The sequence below is a fragment of the Chondrus crispus genome, genomic scaffold (assembly GCF_000350225.1).
Source record: "Chondrus crispus Stackhouse genomic scaffold, scaffold_491, whole genome shotgun sequence".
NCBI lineage: Eukaryota > Rhodophyta > Florideophyceae > Gigartinales > Gigartinaceae > Chondrus > Chondrus crispus.
The window spans coordinates 1-26,162 of NW_005179395.1; the positions used below are offsets into that span (position 1 = coordinate 1).

General features: G+C 52.5%; 11 protein-coding genes; 6 read left to right on the forward strand and 5 right to left on the reverse strand.

The window, feature by feature from the left end:
* The first annotated feature begins 798 nt into the window (after positions 1-798).
* CHC_T00000301001 (hypothetical protein) lies at positions 799-2,544 on the forward strand. The gene has a single exon (XM_005719330.1). The coding sequence runs from the start codon at positions 799-801 to the stop codon at positions 2,542-2,544; it is 1,746 nt and encodes a 581-aa protein (XP_005719387.1).
* Positions 2,545-2,556: 12 nt separating this feature from the next.
* CHC_T00000302001 (hypothetical protein) lies at positions 2,557-2,742 on the forward strand. Its single transcript, XM_005719331.1, has one exon. It carries the CDS (start codon positions 2,557-2,559, stop codon positions 2,740-2,742), a length of 186 nt encoding a protein of 61 aa, XP_005719388.1.
* A 21-nt stretch (positions 2,743-2,763) lies between these two features.
* CHC_T00000303001 (hypothetical protein) lies at positions 2,764-2,910 on the forward strand. The gene has a single exon (XM_005719332.1). It carries the CDS (start codon positions 2,764-2,766, stop codon positions 2,908-2,910), a length of 147 nt encoding a protein of 48 aa, XP_005719389.1.
* A 120-nt stretch (positions 2,911-3,030) lies between these two features.
* Positions 3,031-5,619, reverse strand: CHC_T00000304001 (hypothetical protein). Its single transcript, XM_005719333.1, has one exon. It carries the CDS (start codon positions 5,617-5,619, stop codon positions 3,031-3,033), a length of 2,589 nt encoding a protein of 862 aa, XP_005719390.1.
* A 1,785-nt stretch (positions 5,620-7,404) lies between these two features.
* On the forward strand, positions 7,405-7,731 carry CHC_T00000305001 (hypothetical protein). Its single transcript, XM_005719334.1, has one exon. The coding sequence runs from the start codon at positions 7,405-7,407 to the stop codon at positions 7,729-7,731; it is 327 nt and encodes a 108-aa protein (XP_005719391.1).
* A 652-nt stretch (positions 7,732-8,383) lies between these two features.
* On the forward strand, positions 8,384-9,662 carry CHC_T00000306001 (hypothetical protein). XM_005719335.1 is given in 4 exon segments: positions 8,384-8,409; positions 8,410-8,662; positions 8,764-8,856; positions 8,977-9,662. 3 exon segments carry the CDS (start codon positions 8,410-8,412, stop codon positions 9,660-9,662), a joined length of 1,032 nt encoding a protein of 343 aa, XP_005719392.1. The 5' UTR covers positions 8,384-8,409.
* Positions 9,663-11,440, reverse strand: CHC_T00000307001 (hypothetical protein). XM_005719336.1 is given in 2 exon segments: positions 9,663-9,850; positions 9,851-11,440. The coding sequence occupies 1 exon segment, from the start codon at positions 11,438-11,440 to the stop codon at positions 9,851-9,853; it is 1,590 nt and encodes a 529-aa protein (XP_005719393.1). The 3' UTR covers positions 9,663-9,850.
* Positions 11,441-13,144: 1,704 nt separating this feature from the next.
* CHC_T00000308001 (hypothetical protein) lies at positions 13,145-15,148 on the reverse strand. The gene has a single exon (XM_005719337.1). It carries the CDS (start codon positions 15,146-15,148, stop codon positions 13,145-13,147), a length of 2,004 nt encoding a protein of 667 aa, XP_005719394.1.
* Positions 15,149-15,298: 150 nt separating this feature from the next.
* On the reverse strand, positions 15,299-17,297 carry CHC_T00000309001 (hypothetical protein). XM_005719338.1 is given in 2 exon segments: positions 15,299-15,719; positions 15,720-17,297. 1 exon segment carries the CDS (start codon positions 17,295-17,297, stop codon positions 15,720-15,722), a length of 1,578 nt encoding a protein of 525 aa, XP_005719395.1. The 3' UTR covers positions 15,299-15,719.
* A 3,904-nt stretch (positions 17,298-21,201) lies between these two features.
* On the forward strand, positions 21,202-23,637 carry CHC_T00010150001 (DNA polymerase type I with a mitochondrial signal peptide). The gene has a single exon (XM_005719339.1). It carries the CDS (start codon positions 21,202-21,204, stop codon positions 23,635-23,637), a length of 2,436 nt encoding a protein of 811 aa, XP_005719396.1.
* Positions 23,637-25,766, reverse strand: CHC_T00008939001 (GTP-binding protein). XM_005719340.1 is given in 2 exon segments: positions 23,637-23,942; positions 23,943-25,766. 1 exon segment carries the CDS (start codon positions 25,764-25,766, stop codon positions 23,943-23,945), a length of 1,824 nt encoding a protein of 607 aa, XP_005719397.1. The 3' UTR covers positions 23,637-23,942.
* Positions 25,767-26,162: the final 396 nt, after the last annotated feature.

A 26,162-nucleotide genomic window follows, 5' to 3' on the forward strand; every position in this document is an offset into this window, starting at 1 on the left:
CCCGTCCGCTATCGCCCCGCCACCGCCGGTGCCCGTCGAGAGCAGTGCCGCACTCCCCTCCACCGCGCTTCTAACCCCGCCACCACCATGGCCACCCCCGCCCGCCCGCTCCGCCTCATCCCCCTCCTCCCGCGTCTCTTGCGCCACCCCCACCGCCGGAGGCCCGCGCCGCAGCACACTCACCCGCTGCCTCGCACGAGCTCCGCCCCTCTTTCCGCCGTCGCCTTCGCCGCCGTCGCCGCGGCCTACGTCTACCCCTCCTCCTCCTCCGCTGCCGCCGCCGATGTCTCCGCCTCCGCCCCACCGTTCTTCTCCGCCTCCCTCGCCGTCCCGCTCGATGCGGGCCCCCCTTCCGATGCGGCCCGCGCCTACTCGGGCGCGCACGCCGCCCTGCTACGCTCCGTCGCCACGGCCGACCCCTCCGCCCTGCAAACCCTCTCGATCCTCGCCAATGACACCGACAACCACGCCCCCTTGCTCCAGGCAGGTGCCGCCACTGCCCTTGCGCATGCGCTCACCCACCTCGACTACGATCCACGCAATGATCCCGTTCGCGTCAATTTGCTCCGCGTGCTCGCCGATCTGGCAAAGAGCAATAACGCCGCCTCGTTTTTTGAAAACGCCAGTGTCGCCGATGCCCTTGTCGCCACCTTGAAGAATCATCCCCCACCGCTCCACGGCAAGGGATGGCTCGAGTGGGCAGCGTCTCTGCTTGGATGGTCTTCGACGGACGACTCCGTCAAAATCCCCGCTGATCGCCCCGCCGACATGTCCGCGGCCCAGTCCAACGAGGAGGCCATGGTGGATTACCTCGCGGGGCTGTCCACTCCACCGACTCAAACAGATCTTGGAGCCGGCATTTCGTACCACGCCGTCCGCTGCGCGTCCAACCTGGCACGCAATTCCCTCACGCATGCCCACCTTCTCGACGCCGGCCTTCTGCCGCTGTTGTGCGACGCCCTCCGCACTGCGGATGTCTCCCACTTCGCCGCCGCCGATCACCAGCTCACCGAGCTTGTCCTCTGCACCATTCTCGCTGTCGCCGCGTTGGCAAAGTCCGCCCCTAGTGACGTTGTTGCAGGCGGAGGCCATAAAAGATTGCTCTATTTCATGAAAGAGCAACACGAATCTGTCGCTCAGATGTATGCGGCTGGTGGCATCAGGAATCTCGCGAGGCACGGCGACCGCACCGTTGCTAATTGGCGCGTGCATCGAGAGCTCGTTGTCAACGGTGCCGTCGACGCTTTGCGTGCTGGTATGGCGAAGGAGGCATCGCCGCAAACTAGGACCTTTTCTGTGCTCGCGTTTGGAGACCTTATGACCACGGGCCATCACAAGGCCGCCATCATTCGACGGTGGCTTGAGCCTGCCTTTCGAGATTTTGCTAACCTCGTAAACGAAAAAAATGCCGGTATTGCAAGAACTGTTTACCGGACACTGACCGCCTTGTTTGGAGGGGGCGGCACCGATAAAAGGAACGGAGAAACCCCAGTTTTGGCCCCGCCTGCGCTTTGTGCATTGCTTGCGAAGGAAAGCGGACAAATCATTAACGGCCCAGTAGCCAGGGGGGATCTCCCAGCTCTCAAAGCAGTCCATGCGATGTGCAGAGATGAGACCCTTGCGCAAGGCATGGTGGACCAAGGCCTGCTGGAAGTGCTTGTGAGAGGGGCAAGCAAAGGCAAAGGTGAGTACTGGGAGGAGTCCGTAGCCGCGCTGGGTATTTTGGCGGGATGGGAAAAGGTCCAGCCTCTCATGGCTCCAAGAGGTGCCCTGAAAGCGATACTTGCGCGTCCATGTCTTAAACATGATGGGCGATGGACAGTACAGTTCCTTGCAAACATGGCAAAGAGCGGAAATCATCAAGTGGAAGTCGCTCGCGGTGGGCTGAAAGTCTTGTCCTTGTCGCTTGTGTCGAAGGACGAGGCGGCCAGGCGTGACGCCGCAAGGGCGTTCTACAACCTATCCCTTGGGGGTGTGAGTAGGGTGATGCTGGGGCAGAGTGGTATCCTCGGCCCTCTGGTGAGGACGGCAAGTTCTTCGGTTGGCGACACACGGCGATTCGCGATTGCAACTTTGGCCAAAATTTCGGAGAGTATGGAGCACACCATCAAGTTGGTCGAGGCAGACACAATCTCTGTCATGCTGCAGGCTGCGAAGGAGGATTCTAGAATTGCTAAAGACGCTGCTTTTTGTATCGCAACGATGTCTCAAATGGTTGAGGCGCATGGCTCCCTAGCACGAAGCGGGGCAGCCGCTTGGCTGGTTGAGATGCTCTCTAAAAACGGTGGGAGAGGACCCGACGCCGCAGAAACTATGCAATACGCCGCTCTCGGCATCTGCAATCTGGCGTATTCGGCAGGGGTAACGCGAAATGCTCTTCGGGAAAATGGTGCATTGAGTGTTCTGACAGCGATTTCAGCATCAACGATGGGTGCTCCCCAAACAGCGATGATTTCCAAGCAAGCTCTCAGGAATTTGAAGGGAAATGAGAAACCCGGAATGTTGCCAGTACAAAGAGCAGGCAATGAACCCCTCCCGGCGTGAGTGCACTTGCAGATGTTGACTGCGATGTCAGAAACGGCAGCACTCTCAAAAGCCTTGGGCCATGTGTTTCATTGCGGTATCACCAGTTTATTACGCACGCCCCAGCACCGAGTTGTGGAGTTGCTCTTGCCAGCCGGACCTCCGGGAAGTCAACTAGAATTGATAGTTGACACCACAGGAACCATCGGTCTCACCTAAGCGCCAGGCCTATCCACGCACATGATATGTGAATTGCAGGCTGTACAATGGCGTATCCATCCGGCAGGGGGCGAAAGTTCAGTACACAAAAGTGGTCTGACAAAGCCGATTGCAAACTATGATACTCCTCTTGCAAGCCTCTGCTCGCGAGTCCAGGCGTCATTGTAGAGAAGGCCAGGCAGAGAATGACTGTCTGCTTTTCCTTAGAAAGAAATCTTTATTCCGAGACTTGCAAAGTCTTCAAATGAATCAGCAGGAGTGCGTTGCGCCGGGATTCGCCTGTGGTGGTTACCCACTTCCAGAAGCCAGGAAATTTGGCGCCTTATCAGGGTCTTTAGATCCTTCGTTCTCCTTGTCCGAAACAGACACAGGAGCCATAGTGACGTCCTCCAATCGTGGAGTGTCGCCAGCAAGCTTGCGTGGTACTTTTATTGTCCCGAGAACGTCCAGGCAGACGCCACTTCCTAGGTACCCAAAAGTAAAAGCGTTGCCGTCAAGCCGTACATCATTTCTGGGTGTAAACACCTGAGATGCCGGGCTCTTATTCTGTTCTGGGGTGATATTGGCGGGTCCCGCGTCGGCAGCGGACGAAGCGCTACCCGTTTGCCGTGTCTCTGTCTTGGCCATCTCTTGGTTGAGCTTCGTAATCTGGGCTCGAAGCCTTAATTCGGCCTCACGCAAGCCTTGCTCGTTGCGAAGAATGTCATACCGAACATATCCTTCAAGGTCATAAAAATTGCCTTGAAACCCAGATTCGCAGACAAGATCTAGCATTGCAAATACTTCCTCTTTCGAGGGCTTCCGCGAAGCCACACCTTCGGAGTCTACCTTCGAGTACGGTCGATCGATGTTTTCCCGACAGGAAACCAGTGACTGTCCTATTCTTTCGACAAAATCTTCAAGTGCATCAGTTAGGACTTCTACAGCTAGGGACGACGCATGTTTAAATCCCGCATGTGTAAACATTACAGCAACGACAGCGCGTCCCATTGCGCGTTCACGTGAATCCTCCCGGGAGGCATTATTGTCTCTTTCAGTGACGTCCAATGCATCATTTCTAATCTCGAAATCTTCATCAATTTGGTCTCCGCCATGGCCACCCACCGCAGCACTGGGGATCAACTTCGATCTCCCTGGAGACGAGCTATTATTAGGAAGTACGTCTTCCATTTTTACTGAACTCCGCACGGTTGACAGAGGCGGAGACTTGTTCGAGGTCCGCATCGCCAGCCGCCTTCTGTTGAGCAACGCCCAGTTCACAGCGATCTGTTCTCGTAGTTTCCGTACACGATGCAAGGAAAAGATGCTCTTCATGATGTGATTATCTGTCCCAAGAATGCTTATAATGCTGTCCGGGCCTTTCTGGATGTCGCTTCTTTTCTTACTATCGCTCGGTGTGCTCTGGTCGGGGTTGCTCTCAAAAATTGGTAGACGGGGACGCTCTGGACTGACATCAAGAATCGACGCATCATCGTTGCTGGGCCAGCATTCAAGATCTGATTCAGCAAACGGAATTGAGGGAGCAGGCTGGGACGCATTCCATTCGTCAGTTTGACGACCGGCGTCAAGCTCTGGCATGTCCTCATCCATATCGTCATCATCGGTGGACTCAAGCCATTCCACATCTGAACCAAGCACTCCCGTTGTTAACGTCTTGACTTTCATTAAAGCTAAGTGGCGTTCCTTTCGGATGCGATATTCGTCGCGAAGGTCATTGGCGCGATCCTTAATCTGGGTAAGCACTTCTGCAAAGGTCTTATCTTGGTTGCCGATACATGCCGATACTGCAGATATGCACTCCTCGACTCTCTCATACTTGCCAATATGGGCTTTGTACTCCATTTCTTTCAGTTCTTCAACCACACTTGCGGCGGACACAGCTTTGCGATGAATGTTCTTCGGGACGTCTCTCTTCTGAGCGCTCTCTACTTGAGCGGCGTCCCGATGCGGTTCACATAGCACGCGCAGCTCGCGGATAAAACGCTCCATCTTATCGGACAGTCCAAACGCGGCGGTAGTACGACGGGGGCGCTTTAGGGTTGATGTCGACCTGATGTGACGCTCTTTCGATTGAAGACCCGGGCTGCTTCGTTCATCCGATGACAACAAGTCGGAAGAGGTTCCATCCGTGTCCTCATCACAGCCAAGCAGCACGTACGGCCCCGTGTGGCAAGTCTTGGAAGCCTCTTCCTCTCGCTCAAGTTGTTCAAATGATGCGTAGCCGGCGTCATCTCCCTCAAGCATGCCCACGTCAATCTCGTAACGGGCGTCATCCAGAGGAAGGGCGCCAGGCACGTTATAAAACATCTGGTGGTCGACAGATGCGACAGCGAGTCTGCGACGAACGATGGCGCTGAGAATCGCGACATCGTCGCCGTCGAAACGGCCAAACTTGAAAGGATGGTCGCGGCGCGATCGCGGGCTGCTGAGTGGGGTGCGACGAGAGGGGGATTTGGCTGGGATAGGCTTCAACTTGGCGGGGATTGGCAATGATGACGGAGCGGGTGACGCTGTGCCGTTCGGTTGCATTTCAACGTCCTGTGGCTCAGCGTCTGCGCTTGCGGTCAGGGCTGCCGGTTTGCCAGCGCTGTCATTTTCAACGCCATTTTGGGCTGGCTCTTCCTGGTCTTCACTCTCTTTGGGTTCTGTCTTTGGAGAGGATGTAGGTGCATTCTCTGGCGCAGCTTTCGCTTTGGCCTCCTGCGGATTGGGCGGGTTTCCCGCGAGGAAGACGCGCCAAGACGCGGGGTCTGCCGCCGCAACGCGGACGGTGGCGAGATGCTTTGATGGGAGAAGGGCTTGCCACACGGACTGCTGATCGAGTTGAGTAAACAAATGGCGGAACCTCTCCTCAGGGTTGGGCGCCGCAGTGTCCATGGTGGTGAGGGCGAAGGTGAATCAGTGGGCGGTGCGAAGTGAGCAGTGAGCCGTGAGCCATGAGCAGTGAGCCATGAGCAGTGAGCAGTCTGATTACAGGGACTGCAAAACACCACACCTGATGGAGAACGGAACGTGCACTACTAAGGGTACCCCTGCCCATCAGGGTAATTTGGAGCGCATTTTCTTTTTTTAAATGGAGAAAGTACTTGTTTAAGGGTGTTGTCGCCAAAACAGGCGCCATTCGAAGCGCCATGCAGGGGGGGGGGGGGGGGGGACTCCCATTAGTGCCACATTTACTAATGCCATCCTCTCATTAATGCCGGCTATCTCAAAAAAAAAAGAACACATCCATGAGCATCTTTGCATACTGTACTGTACGTCTTGCGAGCGCAAACCCCTAAACTGCAGATCATGAACCACTGCTTCTTTGTCGCCGCGACACCTCATCATCGTCCCCGATCAATTTTATCCCACACCTGCTACCTTGCTTCGTCCCATTCGTGAAAGTGTCCTTGGAGAAAAGCGCGTAGTCGTTCTCAAACTGCTTCCATCATGGGTTTCGCTTCTTTTTTTTTCTCGCTTCAAGGTATTGTCACTTTCTGTCGCCCTTTCAGCAGAGGGATCGCCCTCTCACTCTACCATGCAAAATAAAACCCTGGACGAGGCTATGTCTCCGTAATTCGCTCGACCTGTCAAAATTTCCATGCACGGCCCCCTGTTTCATCCCGATACTCTTTGAATTGATCTTCTGCGCGTTTTTTCTTGCAAATTTGTCCCCCCCAGTATCCTACCGAGCAGATTTAAAGCCCTCATCTTCTTCATTTCAATTTGAAGCACCTTTCAAAAAACCCTTCGAGGCCGCCTCTGTCTGCTTTTTAGAGTGAAAATTATTCTCTGCTCTGCAATAACCGGCTGTCCATGAGATCCTCTTTCCATTTATTCGTGCATGGAGCGATTTCAGTACCAGAGCAACGGTCTGCCAAGCTCTCTTTTGGACAGCAACTCTCGCTCGTTGCTATGCCCGTTTTCCCGCCTCCAACAAGAGACGTCGGTCATTCCCTTCTTCTCCCAACATACAGCCCCGTCAGCGCTCTCCATGCCACGGGATCATCCATCGTCTTCAACTCTTGATCATTTTGAGCCTAGCGGCGAACATAGCTCCACCCGGTTCTCATGATCCTCTTTTGAAAACACCAGCTTTCATGCAATCAATGTTCCTGGTGTCCAGTGGCTTCCCTACTAAATGACTGTCCTCGATCGAACAGCGGCCGTCTGCTTGTCTAGGGTTCTGCATTGAGCGAATCTCACACCATGCTGACCCAGCTTGCGCTTTTCCTCTGCCTGGATTATGAGTTGGTCAAGGTACGGAGTGATCAAAGCTTCATTGTCAGCCCTGGCTGACCAACTGCTATACATATTTAACTTGTGAACAGTGCCATCCAACAATGTGCCAAACTCGTTTGCCCATCAGATCGAGAGAGTCTCTCTCTCCACTTTTCTTCTGATAGCATCGGAAGCTCTAGGGTTTCGTCGGGCACTAAGGATGTGCTTGTTCTAAATGTGCTTGACGCACTGAAAGCTACATGGCGTGGGACATTAGCTCAAAAGTATTTCAGATCAATGCTTTGCGGTGCCATGACACTCGCAGAAGTGAACGAATTGTTTCTATGTCGCCACCAGTTCTGTGGCCAGAACACTATCGCCCTGTCAGAAGAGAACTTCGAAGGAGAGAACAGCAGCAGGGACGGTACGGACGAGTCTATCTGTGAAAATTCTGTTCTTATGTTCCGATGTGCATGGGGAGCTGTTCCAGAAGACCTCGAAGTTTGCTCTCAGGCACCTCACTACGGAAACGAGGTATTTGAAATCTTGGTGAAAAGGCAGCATCCGGCAAAATACCTCGATGGAATTCGAGAAGTTTTGAAGGCAATGCATCCTCATTGCAGATATATTTCCGACAGGAGAACGATTCGATTTTGGTGTCGGGCATTCGACGTTATCGACGTTACAAACTTGTCCGACTGCCCAGCCAAAGCCTATCGAATGAAGCTCGTTTTGTTTCTCTTAACGAAAAAGTCCTTCAAGCTAGAACCAGGGGCTCGCACATAAAGTCGCGCTACATATCAAAACTACGGCTATGCACGGGCACTACTCTTCTATGCAACAGGCGTCACCCAAAGCGCTGGTGCATGTGTAGGAGTTTAAACGTTTAATCCAAGATAGGCAGGGGAGCGGCCCCCAGATTTCCAAAGTCGAAAATAGGTGATGAACAAGATCTGTGCCTGTGGTTCAAAAAGCAAACAAATATGATAAAACGAGCAGTCAGGTAGTTGCGAGGTTGCGGTCTATAAGCGGAGACTGCCTGGAGCGTTTTGTATAGTACGAAAGATAAAGTAACTTATCTTGCGGCACGTCAAGACAGCGCAGTGTGGTGTCATGTTGCTGATGGCTTCGACCCATATCTTTATCGGAGCGTCAGGTGCATGGAAGAATCTATGTGTTGTGCGGAGTTTCTACATCATTCAGAACAATAATACGTAGCCGCAAGCCCTTTGTCAGAAGTAGATGGATTTGAATTGTTGCCTAGAATGATTATTCTTCCCGATTTTTGCGCTCTCTTCATGTGCATCCAATTGAAACCTCAATCGCGCGCCTTTAAACTGCCGAAATAGTGCAGCAAATAATCTGTACAGTGGTACAGTATGTAGCAACGTACAAATAAGTGCGGGGAGAATTCTGTTACGAAGCAATAGGTTTGGCACTACGGACGAGGAGCTAGAAAGTGCAATGTCCAATACCGGTCATTGGGCCATAGCGATTCACGGTGGGGCGGGATTGATTTCGCGTGAAACCGCCCCTCAGCCGTACGAACAAGCTCTGAAGACTGCTCTGGATGAGGCCCATGCTGTCTTAGAAGCGGGGCGGAATACGGATAACGCCCTTCCATGGGATGAAGTTGAAGCTGTTTTTCCACCAACTGCTGTTGCGGCAGCCTTGGCTGCAGTCGAATCACTTGAAACATGCCCATTATTCAACGCAGGTGGGTTACAAGAAAGAAATCCTTGCTTCCCACAAATGTAGAACAGGCGACTAAGTACAATCTAACCAAGGATCCGTATTGTACCTCACTATGCGCTGCAGGTAGAGGCGCGGTGCTCAATGACCGGGCCTTTGTTGAGAATGAAGCATTGGTCATGGATGGCGCTACGATGAAATCTGGGGCGACGTGTGGGCGTACGTGAGAAACGCAAGCAGTCGAACGCTTGATTGGAAACCTATTTGCGCGTCCATTAGTCGCTAGCTTGCACTAACAAGTTGAACATGTCAAATCCCTTTATCGTTTGGTGTCCGTAGTTCGCACGATTGTGCATCCCGCGCGTCTGGCTGCTCTTATTTACACGATGGCTGATTTCCAGTTTCTCGGGTTTCAGGCTGCCGAGCGATTCGCGGATAAGTTCCAAGGACTCATAGAGAAGAGAGAGCCGGGTTGGTTTGTAACTGATCGACGAAAGGCGACATTGCTTAAAGCTCAATCACGGAAGGCAGCAGAACTGGATCATACAGGCGAAGGAATGCTGACAAACTCGGAAGTTCCGGAGCAAGATGAAGTGCAGGCCAAAAATAATGGGGAAGGGGAGACCGTGGGAGCTACAATCTGTGACGGTGCTGGGAACGTGGCTTGTGTGACGTCGACGGGCGGTGTAACAAACAAATGGGAAGGGAGAATTGGGGACACGCCAGTTGTGGGTGCTGGTTCGTACGCGTCGAACAAGTCCTGTGGTATTAGTGGAACTGGATGGGGTGAACAGTTCATTCGGTTCAGCGCGGCAAGTCGAGTGTGCTTTGCCGTCGAATACGGCGGTATGTCTGTGAAGGACGCTATGTACGAAGTTGTCCACAAAACATTCCCAGAGTCTACCGGTGGTTTTGTTGCCGTTACTCCTTCTGGTGAGATCGTCATGGACTTCAATACGGTTGGTATGTATAGGGCCGGGCGAAATTGGCAAGGGGAGGACTTTGTCAAGATCTGGGATGATTGATACCGACATGGAAAAACGAAATTTGTTTGCCACTCTTAGACGTGACACAAACCAAAATTTTCTTGTTCAATCAGTCAACTCTAGTCTACAAAGTGAAAACAAACAACGAAAACTGACCTATCCAATACACTAGGGACCATGGTGACTCGCTGTATCGCTCCCACCGCTATGTAAAGCATTTCGATGTCCTACTTCTCAGATGCCTTGTTGTACACCGATCCACACTCCTTGAACAGATCCCGGAACCGCTTTTTAGTAACGACTCTTACCGCACGTACTGACTGAAGCAACTCATCCGCCGGAAGGTCTTCTGCCGGAATGTGGCTCAAGAAGTAAGCCATGTCCTCAAATTTCATCTTCATAAGACGGGGCATAAAGAAGCGCAAGATGCCGAGAGCAGCACGAAAAATGGCCACATCTCCGTCAAGAACGTAGACATCCCATATCCTTGTGACAAGGTCGAGCGGGAGAGCTCGGCAGTAAAGTGACATCACCCAGTTGATCATATAGAGATCTGAATCGATTCCATGTTGTTTGAAGTGAGCGTGGAGAGCAGGCATTTCCTCACTCAAAAGTCGATCGTGAACAGTTAGATAAAAGCGCACTTCTGGCATCTTGATTCTGAAGAAATGCAAGAAGCAGCTCTTGTGTAACAGCATGTTAGCAAAGCTGCAAAAAGCCTCGTAGGGGTCCATGTACAACAGTAGGACTGCGGCAAGAAAGGACATGCCTTGACTGTATCCAACATCCGGTTTGAGATACAGGAACGCTTCGAGAACGTCTCGTAAGGCGTACTCGTAGTGACTGCCCTCTGCGTGAAAAAAGGTAAGCTCAGGAAATGTCCTTGGTAAGTCTAGCATAATAGCCTTGTGTGCGCTCCGCTCACTCTCCAACAAAGTCTCCGCCTTCCCGCCATCACCGCCCACGTCGCCGTCGGCCATGGCTACAGTTTCGCGACCGCGAATGTACTCCATCCGTCCCGAATACGCACGTTCCTTGAGAACCTCGAACAACTGCTCTGATACATTAAGTGGGTTTCCAATGGCGCATTGCCAAGCGCGGCCGCGAACGTTTGCCGGAATACCGCGAAAGACTAAGGTGCGGACGCGAGCCGTCTTCTTCTTCTTTGACCAGTTGGGGATGATGGAGGTGAGCCATTCGTCTCCCATACGTGAGTGGCGTTCCTCCCAGGTTTCGCGCGTGGCGGCGTCGGAGCGCGTGGCATTGAAGTAGGTGGAAGACAAGGTGGACAGCGACTTGGTGGCCGACGTGGTGGATTTGACGCCCGTCTTCTTCACCTTCTTCCAGCTGTTCCGCAGAGACTTGAGCATGGCTTGCGAGGAGGAGGAGTTCCTCGTTCTGGGTGAGGAGGCAGAATCTGAAGACGGTAGATCGCCGCACGAAGCGGAAGGGTGGGTTTGCCTTCTCGCGTTTTCTGGACAGTCTTCTTCATGATACTGCTGGTGATCACATTCGTCCTCTTCTCTCGTGAACGTGGCAAAAATGCCACCCGACGAGCTTCCACAAGAAGCGGAGTCCGTCTCGCTCTCCGGAGCGGAATCCGGTGTCTGGGCCGAGGAGGTGCCTATACTAAGGGCATCAAGCGAGAGGCCTGGGTGCGAAGCGGCTGACGTGCCAGGAGACTGCGAGGGTTCATCTTGGGGGCTGAGGGTTCGGACGGAGGCCTCAGGGACCAAGGGATGTGGGTTGTCGAGGTCCGAATCGGTTGAGTCTGACAACTCCCAGATGCGCTGGGTTTCGCCATACGTGACGTCCATGCGCACGCGCGTGGAGCGGCATAGAGCGCGTGGTGCGACGGCTCAGGGGTGCCGTGAGGACCGCGGGGAATGACGTCAAGTGTGGCGGAGCGTACAGAGAGCGGGCGACAGCGGGGACGGGGTAGGGAGGGTGCGGGAAGTACTTGTAGCTGGCGAGTGCAAATGGAAACGAGGAGTCGATGCGGATCAGGTAAGGGGGGGGAGGGGGGGGGAGTCTTGTACTCGCGTATTCGATGGTGTGAGCAATTTTCAGAATTACAGTAGCGTAAGCTACTGTAATTCTGAAACAGTTAAAGTAACTGTCAGAGAACAATGCAAGATGGTTGGCTGATTCGTCCGAGTCTCTCCTCCAATTTGTTCTCTTGTGAGCGGAAAATCCATCCGACACGTGTCGATTACTCTGTAACATTACACATAAAGTTACTTTCATACCTAACGTACAGTACCCTTGGTAACACAAGGTGCACCTTCAAAGGTCCAGCAGGACATATCCATACCGTACCATACTACCTAAACTTTGTGTGTTGGAACGACCCTAATTTAAAAAGGGTCCATAACTAACGTGCTTTCATACCTGTGCGGTCGTTGTTCGCTCGTTCGTCATCGTCTTCGACTTCTTTGATGCAGCTTATCTCGACGCAGATCGTGCAGCGCGCCTTCTCGTGAACAGGGAGCACTCGGCATCCTCAAACAAACGGCATCGATTCATCCGATGTGTTGCTGCTAGACTTTGGCGCTTGGCACATCTCTCGCGACAGAAAATACAACTTCTGCTGCTTTGCTGTTGGACTAACCTCTGTCTTTCAATGTCATTTAACGCCGCTTTGTCAACAAGGCTGGGAGGTCGCATTCGATACTGCTCCTATCGAAACGCCAGGGGCACATCATGCGTCTACAAAAGGTCACTTTCCACAAATGATTCTTCGAAGGAAAGCAACTCCGAACAACACCCGAAACAGAGTAATGTCCGCAAGGAAAGAGTTTCTTCCCCACTCTTAGCAGACCCGGAGAAAAAGAGAATAATCGACCGCATGTTGAGAGTAGATCACGCTGGCGAACTCGGCGCTCGACAGATATATGCTGGACAGCTGGCAGTATTCGGGCGCACGCCCATTGGAAAGGTCATCCAGGAAATGGCCGACCAAGAAAAGAAGCACCTGGATGCGTTTGATCAGCTTGTCGTAGAGCGACGCGTCCGACCTACTGCGATGCTGCCCGTTTGGAATGCCGCAGGGTACGCACTTGGCTTGGGTACGGCTCTCATTGGCAAGGAGGCCGCCATGGCTTGTACTGTAGCTGTGGAAGAGGTCATTGCGGAACACTACAATGACCAAGTACGCACCTTACTGCACTGGGAGGATGAAGACGAGCTGAGGGCTACTTTCAGAGAGTTTCGAGACGACGAACTTGAGCACAAGCACACCGGCATTGAGCATGACGCGGAGTCTGCACCTATGTACAAGGCCATGAGCACCGTCATCAAAGCAGGGTGCCGAGCCGCAATCATGATCACCGAGCGTGTATAGTCACAAAAGGGATTTTCCCACTCACTTCAATTTTGAGCACCATCCACGCTTGCCCACTTGACGTTGACTTTCGCTGCTCACACGGCCGAGGCCGGCATGCGAGCTCGACAACTTCGACACATCTTTCCCAGTTGCAATGCCCCCTTGAAATTTATACACAAATTGCAGTCTACATCTCCTAACTAAAGCCGTACTGCGCCAATGCGTCCAGAGTTCCTTGGGCCATCCCTGACACCTCATTGTCACCATCGTGAACTAATGTTCGCACGAGAGCTGCGCTTTCCTTGCAGTGAATTCCCCTCAACGCCCCCGCAATTCGATATCTTATCGCCGTATCACTGTCCTCACCGTTGAGAAGTGCTCTTATGACTGGTAAACATTTTTCCGATCCTAGAAATCCCAAAGCCGTCACCGCATGCCTTCTCACCACGGAGTCTTGCGGGCTTTCTAAACCTTCGACACCACCAGGAAGTAATGAATCCATCAACTCTTGCTCCGCATTCGGAAACCCCTTCCCGATACTTCCTAGAGCAATTGCCGCACTGACTCTCACCAACCAGTGCTTATCAGTTTTGAACGCCTTCAGGCATGCTTCAACACCTACAGAACCCCCGCCAATCTCAGCTATTGCGTCGCAACATGCACTGCGAACATTCTGATCTGGGTCTCCCATAAGCACACTAATGACCTCCCAAAGCTCTCCCCCACGCGCAAGCAGGGTAACACAAAGGGACCGTACTCTTTCAGAGAAACGAGAGGCGTCCAGTACCCCTGCTTCGAGCACCGCTTTCGAAACCCGCTTTCCATCAAACTTCCTTAATCGAATACCAGCCATTGTTTGATCGAGATGTTCACCATGTTTCAAGTCATTCATGAGGTCCTCAAATTCAGCGTCCGACTGCTTGGCAACTTCTGGGTCGACAATATTCTGTTCTCTATCATCGTCCTCCGACTCATCCTGAGATGTGTTTGACCGCTTCGCAACAGAGCTGAATGCATCAGGGTCTTCGACATACTCTTTGTCAAAAGATCGTTCCAAGCGCCGACGCATCGCCTCACTGGCGCTAGCACCAACATTCCGACCCTCGTCCCCTTCAAGCAAGTTGGCGACCTCGAGGTCTAGCCTTTCGTCATCAGACATCGAATCAGGCTTTGCGGCTTCCATACATCCGAAGTCGGTCAAAGCCTCCTTTGCAGCATCTCGGACAGCAAAGGACTGATCTTTGCTGAGAATGCGGAGTGCATCGATCACAGAAGGCTCATGCCTGGCGTCCTTCATCTGCCCAAGGGAATGCGCGAGTCGCTGGCGAGTCATCATGTCTTTGCTTCCTAGCACTTTCAGCAAGTCTGGCACAACTCCCAGGTCGCCAATATCTCCCATTGCGCCAATTGAAGCCTGCACTAAAAGATCGTTATCCGAATCCATCCAACGCAAAAGAATTGGCACGGCCCTCTCATCCTTCAAATGCCCCAAAGATGCCAAACAACTCAACTGAACTTGCCACTCCGAATCCTCTATCAACGCACGGGCCAAAGCCTCATGGAGAGCAGCGAGCGCGTCATCTGGCAAGCCCACAACATATCCCATTCCCGCGGCGGCCGCCGAACGCACTGAGTAGTCCGTGTCCGTCGCCAGTAACGAGACCAAGGCGTCCACGGCTGCCGAAGCCGTGGCGGGGTCCGGAAATTGGAGCTGGCCGATGGTGATAGCCGCGGTGGAGCGAATGAACTCATTTGTGCTCGTCTGGATGGACAGAAGCAGGAGCTCGAGGGCGACGGCGGGAGGCAGCTTCCGCACGAGAAGGAGGCCTCTCTGCTGGTCCGCCTTTCCCTCGGAGGTTATGAGGGCGCGGATAGCATCGGGGCTTGTAGGCGGCTCCGCAGGCGGTTCGGCGACGCAGCGGATTCGAGTGCGCGGCCGCGCGGTTCGCACGCCCCGTTGTCGACACTTTCCGGAGCGGTGAGCAAAAGAGCTGCGGGTAAGGGTGACTGGCAGCGCAAACCCGAGCATTCCTGAACTTGTGGCGGTCTCGGGGAAGGATGTGCAATCCCCGCTGGTGAACTTCGAAGGAAGTTCCATTGAAGGATGTTGGTGAGGGGATGCGGCGTCTATGGGGGGGAGGAGGGGGGTTGTCCTGGCCGTGGACGGTGACGAAGCGCGTATGGTTATCCTGGTAGTCATTTTTGTGGCGTAGGAAATGGAGCTTCTTGATTGGAGGAACTGTTGGATAATGCGCCGCCGTATATCTCAGGGTTAGTTGCCTGACCACACCCAGGAGCAAGAATTATTTTTGGGCCTTGTTGAACCGCCTCCGATGCGATTCTTCTGTCCTTTCAAGCCACTCGTTTATTTGCATCGGTTTTTCATGTATGGCGATAGTCATGTGGAACCACATGTCCACCCTTTAAGCGACTGGAGATCTGTATCTCGCTTTGACTCAGGTCGACACAGACTACTCTTTCAGTCTTTGGGATACAGGTCGTCTTGATACTAGAAACACACTCAGCCTGCTTCCTGCAAGACACAGATCGGCAGCAAGTTGCTGTCAACCGCGACGTCCATAGCATGGCCCTAAATCGTGAGAAGAAGGATTGTGAGCTCATCAGGTCTCGATATTTGTTTGTTTGTTTGTGAAACGTTGGACACTGGTGACTCCATTTGCCCTACTGATTTCAACTGCCTATATATAGGCTAAGATGTGTTCAAAGTCCCTCCAGTTACTCGAAACCCTCCATAAACATCTATAAAAAAGCTACTGCGAGAAATTGTGGGTATTGCGCACACGAGTGCATTTTGCCATTGTCTTTGAACTTCTTGTGATCGGGTCGGTCATGTAGAAGTTGTCCACAGGCGATTGTAATGGCGTCGGCAAGAACGGAGTGCGTCCAGGAGGCAGTATCGTATCCGTTCCGAGAACTCGATCTCCTTCCTGCACGTAGTTCGTCTTCAACAAATGAGGTGCCAGAATGTCCAGCGAAGCAGACTTGAGCTGTTCCGTCACATGCTCCAAATCCTCATCTGCTCCCAGCAGATCGCGCAGCACATGCGCATCGTCACGAGCCAAACCTGGGGGGAAGAATGCGAGCTTCGAAGCCTGCACGCGCCCTTCGGTGTTCACGTAGATTGAGTCCTTCTCCGTGTATGCTGCGCCGGGAAGCACAACGTTCGCAATCGATGCTCCACGATCACCATGATGACCTTGATACACAACGAAGCAGTCCTCTGGAACGTCGATATTGTCAATGTCGTCCGCCCCCATTAGGAAAAGGACTTTAGTTGCGGACCATGAGCCGGCGTCCAGTGCCCGCAGGCCAGCGTACTTGTCTTCGAAACCAATATCAAGATTGCCAACTGTGTTCGCACCCTGATGCAAGACACATAGACCATCCCAACCCTCTTGAACTGCTTTGGACTTGCGCACGACGTCTTCCACTAGCTTGTATACGGCATTACCATCCTCACGTTGCAGCGCCCTGTTGCTGACCATTATGACAGGCCTCTCGGCCTCCGTGAGCGTTGCCGCAATGGGATGAGATCCATCTGCTATCGCCTGAAGCGTCTTGAGCGTATTGCCGAGATGTTTCGATGGATACGTCAAGGACACGGGGCTTCCAACGGTGGCGACAGTAACCCCGTGGTACAAAGAACCCTTCCTCAGCCTAGCGTTAAGCAGAGGAGCTTCTTTCCTCGGATCAGCCCCAACGAGAAGAACAAAGTCTGCCTCCTCAAGCTGAGGGAGGGTTAAGTTGTGCATGTATGAGTGTCTGAAATCCGTAGGGATGTTCCTCGCCTTCTCCTGAACGTGCATTTGGCCGGTCGGGAACCAACGCAGGAACTGGTTGCGAAACTCTAGGGCGGCATTGACATCAACATACGGACCGATAACCCCGTGACACTCGAAACCGCCTGGATTCTCCAGCTGAAGAGTGATCAAGGCATTCTTTAGGACGGCGCGCGCGCGATCCCACTGCACGGGAAGGAGATTGCCGTCGACGTTACGGACCATGGGCGTGCTCAAGCGCTGCCTCTTCAAACCGTCGTAAGAAAACCTCGACTTGTCGGAAATCCACTCTTCATTGACGTGCTCGTTGAGGCGGGGTAGAACTCGCATGATCTCCGAACCCCTTGTATCAATCCGAATGTTTGATCCAACGCCATCGAAAATGTCGATGGACTCGGTCGACTTGAGTTCCCAGCTGCGAGTCTTGAAGGCGTATGGCTTGGATGTCAACGCACCAACAGCACGGATCGAGTACCCCTCCCCGGTCGGGGCGGCCGTTGAGACCAGCGCTTTGCGCGCAACACGGGCGAGCACTGATCTCGAAGCCATTGGAGGCGAGTTTGGTGCTGCTCTTCAATGTTCGGATGTCAGGACTCGATTATCACGCCATGTGCATTGCTCACTATGGTGATTCAAGACTAATGTGTGGATTGCGTCTTTTCTGTTTGCTTCTTTCCCCACACTGTTTTGAATATTAAATATTTAACGATCTGCCCTGTCAAAATCCGTTTCGTGTATAGTTTTCAACACGTGTATTGCCTGCTCCTTCATCGAGGTTGCGCGTGATCTTGACGGCACTTCTTGAGGTCTTCAAAAGGACAATTGGCCTGCCTTCGCCTCGTACCTAGCCATTTAAAATTCACACTTCGGATCGGTGAGGGGCTTTCTCAATGATGCAATGCTTTCGATTGGGGTACTGGGGCCATGTCGCTTCTCCAGGACGTTCAGTTCGCCAGCAGCTCGCCTTGGAGGTCTACATTATCGAAAGATAGGGAGATCCTTCAGCGCCGCATCGCCAGGATTGAGCCTGTCTATCTCTGCAGAAGAAATTACCCTCAGAAATGTAACTATTGTGAGTGACCGGCATGATGCTGTGGATGCCTTGACTAAACTGATCAAACTCGGACCGCAAACGCACACCGCCTGGAGTTTCAACTTTGCTCCGGGTGCCAGTGGCAGCGGGACCAACAATTGTCTATCATTAAGCGCTTTTTCTGGGAATGGTGTTGACTTTGGAAATGGGCCACATCTTTTTATTCGGGCAATGATGCCCTCAGAGGAGCAAAAGGTGTGGAAAGTTTTGAAAAACTATTTTGAGGATGACTACTGTACGAAGGTCTGGTTTGACTATGTTTCAGTTGAGCGACTTTTTGCGTCCCGAGGAATCCGTCCTGCTGGTTTTGCGGCAGATTTGGTGTCTATGGCCAGTTTAACGTCTGAAAACGTCAAGGGTTATACTCAAGATGACATCACACACACTTTTCTGACAGCGAAGGAGATAAGCATGGCGAAAAACATGTTGAATCCGAAGTCGGCGTTCATGACAGGGAATGGAAGCCGTTCTGAGGCGCAATCCATTGCGAGAAGCTGCGGGGATGCCGCTTTGACACATGCTGTCTTTGCCAAACTACGCGAAAGGTTACAAGAGATGACCATCAATGGGATGAACTGCACGGCTGACTTTCAAGGGGAATTTGGAGACCTGCTAGAAGTTTATCAGTATTTCCATGTTCCCTTAATGAAAGGCCTCTATGAAATGCATCATCACGGCCTCCGAGTGAGCAAAGATATGCTCAAAGCGAGAGAAAGTGCCATTCAAGATGAAAAACATGTCCTTGAGGAAAGATTTGTGAAGTGGGCGTGTGAATTTTCGCCCGACGCGGCAGCAATGGACATTAGATGTGCGAAGCAGCTACGTCAATTGTTATTTGCTCCATGCACAAATATCCATGTGAAGACTGATAGTCTGCCGGAAGAATCGAGTTTTGCTTCGAAGCGCAATGCAAGCGCTACAGACAGAGATAACGGAAACACGCTGAACGTGCCGTTGATTGCCCGAGAGAAGAAATTTGCTCTTCGCGGAAGAGGGGCCGAAGCAAAGGTCCACACCAAGAAAGGATGGCCTTCCGTTTCAGTAACTGCACTGCGGAAGGCCGCTGGTTTTCCACGGGCTGAGAAAGCTACGTTTGGGCAAAAAGACCATGCCTTTTGCTACGCCGTTGACGATCTTTTGGTTTCGAAGTCCATGAAGGGTGGAACCAGTTCTGATTTAGCACGCCCTGCAGAAGGCGCAGTCGATGATGACAACCGATTGCGAGTGACCTACAGAATGGACCCAAAGAAAGGTCGGCTACAAGCTGCACTCGGAGAACAAGAACTAGACAGCGTTCAGAAAGCGATTGTTGCGGGAGATGAGAATACTTTGCTTGTGGGGAAGCTGAAAGATATGGAGCTGTCAATGCTTGGACATCTATCTGGCTGCGAATCATTGCGTGCGCGACTGGAACATGGGCACAACAGACATGAGCTGTCCATGGTGGAGTTGTACCAGAATGTTAAGGAAGCCATTCACGACGGCCGCTGTGCGTACGAGGGAAGGCGACGACGAAATCATTTGGGTGTGGCAGTGCCGACAATTGGGGAAGCTTTTCCTGCAGAATACTCACAGAGCATGCTTTTGGATATCGGAATGACGCGAGGGGGGTCTAGGCGGGAAGTGACGAGACTGCTGGGCATCAAATCTCGCGAAGCTCAAAGATTAATGACTCGCTGGTATGCTGCCCACCCTGGTGTCAAAGCGTGGAGGGAACGGAGCCTGGAATGCGCCAAGCACGAGGGGTTCATAGAAACTATTTCAGGTCGTAGACGAAACACGCGTAATGTCACCAGTACTACTTGGGCGGCGCGTGATGCTGCATGTGCAGCAGCGATTGGTTTCGCGGTGAATGGTTCTTGCGGAGAAGCTATGATGGGTGCTCTTGTCAATTTTGCTGAAGAAGAGGCGCTCACGAATCTGGGCTGGAGCGTGGTTTTTGTCCATGAAAATTACGTTGTACTGGAAGGTCCACAATACGCTGTCGACGTCGCGAAACCAGTTGTCGAAAGAGTGTTGAGAGAGCCGCTAGACTTTGAACTCGATGTTATGTTCGACGTGGAGGTCGAAGAGGGAGCCTCTATGGCTGCGATTGAGAAAAAAGAATTCTCTCATTCAGGAAAAGAGGGCAAGGATTTATCCTCCATGATCTCTAGTCGTTGGCTATCATGACAGATGATGCCTGTGTCTAGTGATCAGATAAGTTATGCACTTCAGTGCTACATTTTTCAATATGGGTTGTGATCCATTTTCTTCATCCCGACTTTGCCCACCGCGCTAGAGTCTTGTCTTCGGCCAAAAAATGTACGAGTTGATACATAGAGTGAAAAAAGGTGGCAAAATATTGAAGACTGATCACAGCACCTGACTTTTTTGCGACTTTGGAGCTATGGCAAACTGCCTACAGTACCTTCGAAGGGTATTGTTGTAAGCCCGCACTCGCGAAAGAGTGGATGGCGTTCGCATTCTTCAGCTCAAAAGCTTATACAAGCCGAGAGAGACGAGCAAAAAACATACAGTATGCAAATGTCAGTAACCAGGACACTAGAGTTCAACTGCGCCCGATGTCATGAGACGTCTATGGGAAAACTGGTCAAGGCACAGCGCGAGCGATTCACCTCCTAGCAAAGTACACCGCAGTTCGATGAGGACACACGCTCCTCTTGCTGAGCGACTTCGTCTATCCGCAGTCCTTACTTCACCATTGCTGCAATACACCTCCGTCTCTGTTAACAGACGTAGAATCCAGGCACATGACCATCTCGTGAGGACCGGACACAGATGTGTCTGGTCCCCGTCTTATGTCTGAAAATAGAGCCGAAGATTCAGGGGTTCTTGTACCGTATCGTAGTCTTCTCAGGGCCTGGGGCGGTCTGCCACAATCGCTGCACATACTGTACCTTTCGAAAGGTACTGTACACGCGAAAAATTCCCGACCACGTCATGACGTGTATGCCGTACTTTACCGTACAAAAATCATTGACTCTGGAGTGCATTGCTGGAGTGCTAACTTTTCAAGAACTGTATTCGCGAATGGTCCGCCCGCCAACCACTAGCGTCCAAGTGTCAGTGATACGGGGCTACTGTATTGGTGTCACATTTGGGGGGTGTTCTTGATCCCTATTTTGTTTCGGTGGGGGTTAAATTCGTCTCCGTGGGCCGCCTTTGTGTCTAAAAGACACAGTCAATACACATCGGGTACAGTGCTTCAATTGCCTCACGCGGCAACAACACCTCCATTTTCCTCAAGATCTCTTTTCCTTTCCTCGAAATTGGGTCCTGTTGCAGACGCGCTTCCGCCCCTACCGCAATCAACTCTGCGGGTATTCCCATCAGGAAATGCCTTAGTCGCACATGGGAATGGCGACGTGGGGACTTCTTTCGCGTCTACGCCTGTCTCCCTGCACGCTTTCTAGACGCTCGCACACACAGATCGCTTCGTCCGCTTCATCCGAAGAGAGACCACCTTGGACTCCAGCCGGCAAACCCTCCCCATCACCAGACCGTTCCATCTTCTGCGCACCGCCTATCCCCCGTGAAACTCGTATTCCAAACACCACCGTTGTGCGTGATCGACGAACGGCCGCCCGCGCTGTCGAAGCCCTACTCAGCTTGCCACATGATGCACTCGTGGCCTGGGATACCGAGACCACAGGCGTCAATCCGGCGAAGGAGTCACCCGTCGGCAAGGGGAACGTCATTTGCGCAACGGCTTACGCCGGACACAATGTCGATTTCGGTACGGGTCCGAGATTGTATGTAGACTGTCTGGATGGAGAAACAGGGCGCGGGATGCTTGAGGTGTTCAAGGGCTACTTTGAAAATGAGCGCTGCAAAAAGGTTTGGCACAATTACGCTTACGACAGGCACATCCTTGCGAATCATGGCATCGTAACAAGGGGATTTGGTGGCGATACAATGCATATGGCTCGCCTTTTCGACTCATCCCGGCAGCGGTACTCGCTGCAAGAGCTCTGCTACACATATCTTGATCGTGGTCTTGTCAAAACGAACATGAAAGAGCGCTTTGGTAATTTGGAGAAGTTGAAGAACGGTGACATGGGAAAACGCATCGTCATCCCGGAGACAATCGATTTGCAGAGAAGTGTAGAGCACGGCGACGAGTGGATAGAGTATGCCGCCGCCGATGCTGAACTCACCCATCGTCTATGCTATACCTTGAAGGCAAAATTGGAGGAAATGGGCATCAACGGCAACAACAGCTCCCCAGAAATGACAAGTCGATTCTCAAACCTGTACGAGCTTTATCAAGATCTCTTATTGCCGTTCGGTGAGGTCCTCACGGACATTGAGCGCACTGGATTCAGAGTTGACGTCGACTGGTTGAAAAGGGCTGAGGTGAAGGCGGATGCCGATCGGGTTGCATTGGAGGATCAGTTCAGGTTATGGGCTGAGAAGCACTCTCCGGACGCAAGATACATGAACATTAATTCTGGTCTGCAAAAGCAGCAACTGTTTTTTGCCCCGTGCGTGAATCGCAAGGATAAGCGGAAGAAAATGCCGGCTGAAAAGTCATTCGACTTGGAACCTGCGGAATTTTTGCCCGAGAAGTACGTGAATGAGATTAGAGAGCAGCGCGACAGCATGCCTTCGCAGGGGGATCAACTAACAAAAAAACTGAAGAAGACTGTCGTGCTGAAAGGGTTGGAAAAGCCATTTGCGGCGGAGACAGCAGGCGGATGGCCAAGCGTTTCAGCATCAGCGATGGAGAAACTCGCCGGATCACCGAGAGCAACTCCTCCCATATACGGCGATCCAGATGATCCGGATATGTGCTTGGCTGTGGACGATATGATCTCTTCAACCCGTATATCTACATTGATATCTTCTTTCATTGTGCCTCTCCAAAATTGGCCTGGTGCGGATGGTCGCATACATGCGTCTTTAAACCTGAACACCGAAACAGGTCGGCTCTCTTCGAGACGCCCCAACCTCCAAAACCAACCTGCTTTGGAGAAAGATCGCTATAGAGTGCGCAAGGCTTTTGTCCCTGAGAAGGGAAACAGTTTGATCGTAGCGGATTACGGTCAGCTCGAGCTGAGACTTCTTGCGCACATTACGAATTGCCAGTCTATGATCGATGCTTTCAAGGCAGGTGGTGACTTTCATTCGCGCACTGCGTTGACAATGTTCGATGAGATTGCGAAGTCTGTCGAACGGGGAGAATGTCTTTTAGAACGTGATGAAAAGGACGCTGATGCGAATGCACTTCCACTAGTGAAAGAAAAATTCTCTTCCGAGAGGAGAAAAGCGAAGACTCTCAACTTTTCAATAGCATACGGGAAGACGGTGAAAGGCTTGGCCCGCGATTGGAATGTCAGTACTAAGGAAGCGAGAGACACGCTTGATCTTTGGTATAAGGAAAGACAAGAGGTTTTGCAGTGGCAATATGACTGCAAGTCATTCGTGAGAGAAAATAAGTACGTTGAGACAATATTGGGAAGAAGACGGCACCTTCCAGATGTCGACAACCACATCTTCAGCAAGAGAAATCATGCCGAAAGAGCAGCAATTAATGCCCCTCTGCAGGGCTCTGCCGCAGATCTGGTGATGGCTGCGATGGTCAAGCTGCATAAGAACCGCGTTTTGCGGGGACTCGGCTGGAAAATTATTTTGCAGGTCCACGATGAGATTATCTTGGAGGGACCTGATGAATCCGCAGATGTCGCTTTGCCCATCATCGTGAAGGAGATGAAAACCCCCGTTGGTGCTCCTTTACGTGTGGATCTAACGGTGGACGCGAAGTGCGCTAAGTCATGGTTCGAGGCGAAGTGAAAAGAAATTGACATGTTTATCGACGGCAACTCTGCCAGACAGATCTAGCACCCGCTCACTCGTATCGCAGAATTTCTGTCCAAGCTGCGAAGGGGCGTGAGGTGCTTTCTTGTCCCCTTCATGACCTTCAGCGCTAGAAGGAGGCGAAAAAAACAAAATTGAAATTACAAGCGCGGCGGCACCGTTGCTCCACACTTTGCCGACGCTGCCACCTGACTGCATTTGCAATCATCCCAAGCCCCCACTGCGAATGACACAGTCTCTACTGTCAGGAGTTAGAAGGTTGTGGCTTTGTTCAGGAATCTTCAGTGCATCGTTGGTCTCTCCACAGATATGATACGTCCCAGGCCCTTCGTTCTTCCCTCCCGGAAAATGAAGCGCGCACCAGCTTTGACATATTCGGGGTAGTACATGAAGCGGAACTTGATGGTGGCCCGGTCACCTGTCCGAATGATGGGAGTGTCTATGGAAAGGACTCTGGCCGCTTGACGGATTGTCTCACAGTGCAGCACGGGTTCATAACCTTCACGAATTGTCGTGCCATGGTATAGCACGAGAACCTCGGCTGTGAACTCGCGGACTGCACCCGGACGAATGCTGGCGTCAAGCAGAACCATACCCTTTCGCACCGCCGAGCGCTTGACCTTTTTCAGCGCAAGCGAACCAGCCTGCCCCGCAACTACTCTCTTCACCGGTGTTCTCTTGTAGTGCACAGATTTCACTTGGGCTTTGACAAACTTGCCCCTACCGTCGGGCCCAAGGTTCAATATTTGACCAAGAGCAACAGCACCGGCCGTAGTAGTTCCTGCAACCACTGTACCTACACCTGGGACAACAAATGTCTCATCGATTGCGAACTCGGCCGGCTTATCCATATGTTCGCGCCAGTTTCGTCTTGATGGTACAAGATTGAGAAATGCTCTCAAAAGGTCAAGACCCTCGCCGGTAACATTGGAGAGGGAGAAAATAGGAACTATGCGGTCATTGACGATGTTCTGAGCACTCAAGGTTACTTCGTCTATGCTCTTGACCATGACGGGGAGCTTCTTACCAGCGCCAGGGCTCTTCAGCAATCTCTGGAGATGGTTGACGGTCTGTTCGTAGACATGTTCTGGAGCAAGGTCGATCTTTGTAATGACAATGTAAACAGGTACTTTTAAGGCCAGAGTAATTGCGAGATGCTCTTTGGTCATGCGCAATACCCCCATGTTGGCGCCAACAACCAGCATACAGAAGTCCGGAGCGTGAGCAGTTAAACCAAAGACAGTCGTCTTGAGATAGCGCTCGTGGCCAGCTAAATCAAAGAACGTAAGAACTTTGGAGGCTTTCTCCACCACATCAGACCAGGTTAGGTTTCGTACATTTGTGTAGTTGACAATTTCGCCTGTGGCGGCGAAACCAATAATAGCTTGCGATATAGCCGACGTTCGACCCGTCTCGAGCTCGTGCTTGTGCGTGAAAATCTGGGAGCGAGCGAGGCCCCTGCCATTATCAAGTGCACCGGATCCTGTCAAAACGCCAACAAGGGTACTCTTACCCGAGTCAACATTACCCGCGACGGCAACACGAATGTCCAAGTAGTCCTCGAGGGCTTTTGGGACTTTCCTTACCAACACTTGAGCGACGCGACCCTCTTTTCCATCAGCCTCTCTCAAAACTTGGGTCTCCGCACCAAGGTCATGAGCCATCCGCTTCAAGGTCTCGAGGGAGGCAGCAAGGACGTCTGCTGGTAAACCCTTCTTACGACCGTTGTCTTCCACGCCGAGCTCATAAATGGCCTCGCCATTCCCCTCGGACAACCTGAAATTGAGCTGAGTGACTAGCTGAGCGAAGCGGTCGCGGGTGGGGTTGACGAGACGCCACTTGTACTCGACCGACCCCTCGTCATCTTCGGGGAGCAAATCGTCGGTGTCCTCGTGGCGCGGACGGTCCTCCCCTAACGAGGAGCGCGAGGCAACGGAGTCGCTCTCGGATAGAAGCGGCGGTGTCTCGTCCCCCGGTGGATCTTTGCGCACGGGTACAGACGCAGCGGGCGCGAGCGATGGGTGTATTCGGATGGCGGTTTGCGTGGAGCTGGCCGGCGAGGCAGGCCCCGCTGCTGACGCCTTCCTTCTTCTTCTTGAAGACATGTTATAAGGGTGGTTGTGCTCCAGCAAGTGCAGCGTTGGAGACGGGGCGAAGGGCTACTGGAGCGGCACAGTAAGGGTGCCGTAGGGATACGGTGACAGCAGCGGACAGGGAATGGAGGACGCGGTCTTATTGTTGAAGCAAAGCTTGCATCCGGACCGAAATCAAAGATGAGATGACAGGCAGGTCACGCTTGCAAGGCCTCTGAGGAGGCTCGTATTCTCTCACACTGGGAGAATGGGTATCTGGCGAAAAGCATGGCGACGTGGTGGAGTGCGGCAGAGCGGACCGCAGCAGCAGGCCTCTGTGCTGCGCGCGTGGGCCGGTCGGCCCGGGCGGCCCGTCGGGGCAATGGAGTGAGGTTGAGAGTGAGGTTGAGAAGGGATCTCTCCGGGTGA